This window comes from Palaemon carinicauda, chromosome 2 (genome assembly GCF_036898095.1).
Source record: "Palaemon carinicauda isolate YSFRI2023 chromosome 2, ASM3689809v2, whole genome shotgun sequence".
Lineage (NCBI taxonomy): Eukaryota > Metazoa > Arthropoda > Malacostraca > Decapoda > Palaemonidae > Palaemon > Palaemon carinicauda.
In genome coordinates, this window is record NC_090726.1 from 63,148,170 (window position 1) to 63,153,169 (window position 5,000).

The 5,000-nt window shown below is 37.8% G+C and overlaps 1 protein-coding gene across 1 annotated transcript in view; it reads right to left on the bottom strand.

Moving 5' to 3' along the window:
* The window catches only part of LOC137625606 (uncharacterized), a 207,156-nt gene that overhangs the window by 11,903 nt on the left and 190,253 nt on the right, over positions 1-5,000 (bottom strand). The window contains exon 3 of the mRNA XM_068356520.1: positions 4,266-4,520. Within this exon, the coding sequence (XP_068212621.1) occupies positions 4,266-4,520 (255 nt within the window). The remainder of the gene's footprint in view (positions 1-4,265; positions 4,521-5,000) is intronic.

Genomic DNA, 5,000 nt, shown 5'->3' on the forward strand with positions numbered 1-5,000 from the left:
ATTTACATGTAAATTTGCATATAGATGTTTGTCTTTATATATTATCAGTATATTCGTTTTACGCTTTTTGTTTTTTTATTAATTTGCATTATCTGATGGATGAAAGAAAAGCCTGCCATGTAAACTAAAAGATGACAATTAAAAAATATCAGATATATTGGGACAGTCTGTGCAAGTGAATATATGTATATGTGTCTGTGTGAACGCACGCACGGAGAAGCCAATAAAGTTGCAAGAGCTAGGAATTGAAAGAGAAAATACGATCAATGTCTCATAAGTTAACACACACGTGTTGACTGTATGTTTATTGAATTCAGGCGTTACCACCCATGGTTACTTGCAGGTTTCCAGGCACAGCGATACAACAACACTCAACATTCTTGAGACACTGAGTCATAACATCGAAAACTTACTGTCTTTATCATCAAATGGCTCTGCCCTGTGAACAGTGTAATGACAATTAATTCTTCTCATCTCAAACTTACACCGAAGAATTTTATACTCGTCTCTTTCTCTTTGGATATTTCTCACTTTAAATTTACCTTTTAATATTTTCGGTTCTCAGAATACCTTATCCTTCAGGTGAGCTTTAAACTATAATAATAATAATAATAACAATAATAATAATAATAATAATAATAATAATAATAATAATAATAATAACATCGGGAGTAGACCCTCTTTTTAGCATCTTTCTTTGAATATAGTCGCTGCCTCAGTAGCATGTATTTTATATATCTCCTCAATGGCTCTTATGAGTTTCTTCTCTTCAGTACTGTATTCCACCAGCAACTGGGCAAAATTCATCATATATCATCGGGTAAGTAAATTCAGGGTAAGCCTCAATTCAGGTTTAATGTAAAGTTTACAAAGTAAAAAATATAAAATCAACAGTGACAAGTTTCGAGAGGTAACTCCTCCCTTCTGAAGGCTGGAATGGTCGAGGCGGTGCTGGTAAGGTCCTTTTATATCGCAGTCCAGGTTCTTTGGAGGGGAAACAAATTTGCATTGGCTGCCCCCAGCACAAGGAGCGGAGCGAGTAGTGACATAGGTGTGACGGGGAACTTTCATTGGCTGAGGCGCTCGCCGGGAGAGGCTGGGTCGCAGTCAGACTGCTGGTCCACTCACTCATAGGCAATGTGTCACCTGGTAAGGCAATCTATACAGACAGACAGACAGTCACCTTTATATTTGTTGACGACTGTGCTGTGATAGTTGGATCCACTTGCCGAGAGAATTTCCATCGTAGCCGGGCTGCTCGGGCGCTGATCCACGATGTCTTGGTTCTGGATCTTATATTCGGTACATTCCATGTTTAGTAGTTGGGTGGTAGTCCTTCGGCAGGAGGAGAGAAGGAAAATTTCCTGGGTGGTGTTGAGAAGGAGTTTTTCCCATTGTATAAGGAGCTTTACGAAGATTCTCAGCCTTCTGCTATTCGGAGTGCTGCCGATTATCTAAGTATTTTCAACAATATCCTCACATCTGGTGTTATTGTTGTGGGTTTGGATGGCATGGGCTTTTCTGGCGTCTTTCTGTACGTAACAGAGTAGTCACTTACACAGACGCATAGTGGTTATTCCTATGTAACATTCAGGACTTCCTTAAATGATCCAATGTGGTGTATTCCTACCAATGCCCTATTCCAGGATGCCCTGGACATTACATGGGAATGACCTCTATGCGTTTGTCTAAGCGACTGTTCTGTAACTTACACAAAGGCGACATAAAAGCCCATGCCATCCAAATCCACAACAATAATATAAAACGTGAGGATATTGTAAAAATTATTAAGAATCTCGCGCTGCTTCTGATAGCACAAGGCTGGGAATCCTCGAAGCCCTCCTTATACAACGGGAGAAACCCCTTCTCAACACCACCCAGGAAATATTACTTCTCTCTTCCTGCTGAAGGACTACCACCCAACTACTAAACATGGATTCTACCGAACATAAGATCCAGAACCAAGACATCCCAGATCAGTGCACGAGCAGCCCACCTACGATGGAAATTCTCACGGCAAGCGCATCCATCAATCACAACACAGCCAGCAGCAGATATAATGGTGACACATCACCTATGAGTGAGTGGTGCAGCATTCTGATTGAGACCCAGCCTCTCCCGGCGAGTGTTTCAGTCAATGAAAATTCGCCACCCTGATTACGTCACTACTCGTACTGCCCCGGTGCTGGAGGCGGCCCATGTAAATTCCCCGCCTCTTCCAACGAACCCGGACTGCCATATAAAAGGACCTTATCAGCACGGCTTTGACTATTCCAGCCTGAGGGAGGGAGGAGTTACCTCTCAAAATGCGTCACTGTTAATTGTATTTTTTTTTTTACTTTGGGAAATTTGTATTAAACCTGAATTAAGACTTATCACAAATTTATTTACCCGATGATGAATGATGAATTTTGCCAAGTTACTGGCGGAATGCAGTACTGCAGAGAAGAAACTCATTATAGCCATAAATGATTGAAAAGATATATAACAAAATCAATGCTACTGAGGCAGTGATTTTATTCAACAAAATAATAATAATAATAATAATAATAATAATAATAATAATAATAATAATAATAATAATGATATTCAGGTGCAAAAACATTATTGCAAAATTATTATCAATACTACACAGCCACAGGTTTCCGAACTGTTGACTTAACTTTCCAATACATTCCTTTGGGCTGAGAAAATATATATAAAAAATATGATTTCATTCAACATGAGATATATCTATGGTACCTCTTAACAGGGTAACATTTTCCCGCTAATTACTTGCTGCTTTTGCTGCCTTTCTTGTATCTATAACATTCTTTTTCATCACTTGGCAAAGGATCGTTGTATGGTGAACTTTGATCACTTAATTTGAGTATACCCTTTTCTTCTACAGTGATCGTGTTCCTACTGAACATATATTTGGAAATTTTGCTGAAAGCTCCCAAATCTATCTACACTTTGTCATCAAGAGCACTTTAATGTATAACCCCCATAAATCTTTCCTAGACTTCATAAACAAACAGAAAATCCATGAGGCACAAACTCTGACACACACATACCCAGACACTCAGGTAAAGCATTCTCTTTTGTACGTAGAATATTAATAAACATTTACTTTGTATGATTTTCCAATGAGCAGTATATATATATATATATATATATATATATATATATATATATATATATATATTATAATGTCACCATACAGAAATTGGAAGCAAACAAAACTTAAAACGGAAAGAAAAGAAAAAACATGAAATAAAAATTGGCGTCTTCCCCTTTGTCATATCCAGAAACGATACCTGTTGTTGGCAAGAAGAGAAGAATTGAGTATCCGTCATTACATAAGATTATTATCTGCCGGAACCTGTCAGGCAACTTCTCAAGTGAACACACACTGCACTGAAAATCAAAGCAAGTATAACGGAAGACTTAAATGACTCTGAACCTCAATTATAGCATTTCTATATGCAATCTTGACGTTGAACATTGCAATAAAATTTGTTGTTATGTGTATTAGTGTCTGTAACAGCGATGTGATCCTCGGACTTTCACAAAAAAATGAAGAAGAAAAGGACGTAAACCTTGAATTGGTGAGCCAAAGCCTGGATGACTCTTGATTTCAAAACAAACATTGTATGGCAATTGTTCCCACAGAAAAATCGCGGCCAGTATAGTTTCTTTTCGATACCAATAAAACCATTGGTAGGCTAAATTCCGTTACACAAAAAAGTTCCTGTTTTCATGAAAAATATCGTCAGTTACTACACTGTTTGGAAAAGTTTTTGGGGGAAAAACATAGGTGACAATAACAAAAACAGTGAAGTGGATTTCCATTCACGTAAAAAAACTAATGGTATAAAACCACAAAGTCAAAACAATCTGAAAGAGGGAGAAATTTGTTGATGTTGTTGTTTCCTGTTTTAACTGAATATAATGTTTATTTATCATCTAATCATGGAGTAACATTTGACATTTAGCATTCGTGGATTTTCTCGTCAGAGCGAATGCGTCCATCGAAGGCTTAGTCGAAGTAGGGTATGAGGGAATTTTGCATTTCAGCAGTTCGATGTTCCATTTCATGTTAAAATTTACTGTACCCTAGATCAGATTTTCTAGGATACTAGAAAAATTCAAGAAAAAGGGAAAATAGTAACTTTTATTGAAATGTTACTCCATTTTTAGCCTTTCGTACACTATATCATCACACGAAAGGAACATTAATGAAAATCACATAAACCGAACAAAAATAACATTCACGATCTTACCAAATCAATTGTAACGATCAAGTCATATTGCTGGTGCTTGTGTCCTTTCTTGCCCTTCTTGCCGCCCTTCACGGCGACTGGAGCTTGCTGTTGGGCCTTCGTAGGGGCCTGCTTGACCTGAGTCTTCTGAGCGGAGGGCTTGGCCACCTGCGTTTTGCTTCCTGTCTTGGAGGGCGTCCCAAGTTTTTGGGCTGCCCCTGCCTTCCCAGACTGACTCTTAGGAACGGCATCGACGGATCCACTCTTACTTCTGGCCTGTTGAGGGAAGAGTCAGAAGAAAAAGAAACAGTGAAAATCACTCTCATGTAACGTCTTTTAACACATTAGAATAAATGGAAACCAAACTTTTCATACAGGCCCATGCAGCAGTAACAGCAGCATCAGCATCAATGAAAAAATGATTATTGCAGTTATTACTAAGCAGTGACCATTGGATGAGAAACAAGAAGGCAATGATTTTAAAGCATTGGGCGAGAACGTATGAGGGTAAATGGACTACCTATATATGATGGAAAGATTTATACATTACAGTTCGATGTGAGTTTGGTACAATTTAGATATAACAGTTTGATATACATTTTTGACTGAAAATAAGATAATTAATCAAATTAAGTAGAATTTAAGAGCGCATGTATCTCTATACAAATATTATTGACAATTTTCTGAAAAAAAAACTTAAAACTGGGGCAATGCAACATTTAACTTACTTAACCGCAAATTTCTCATTCGCATGAT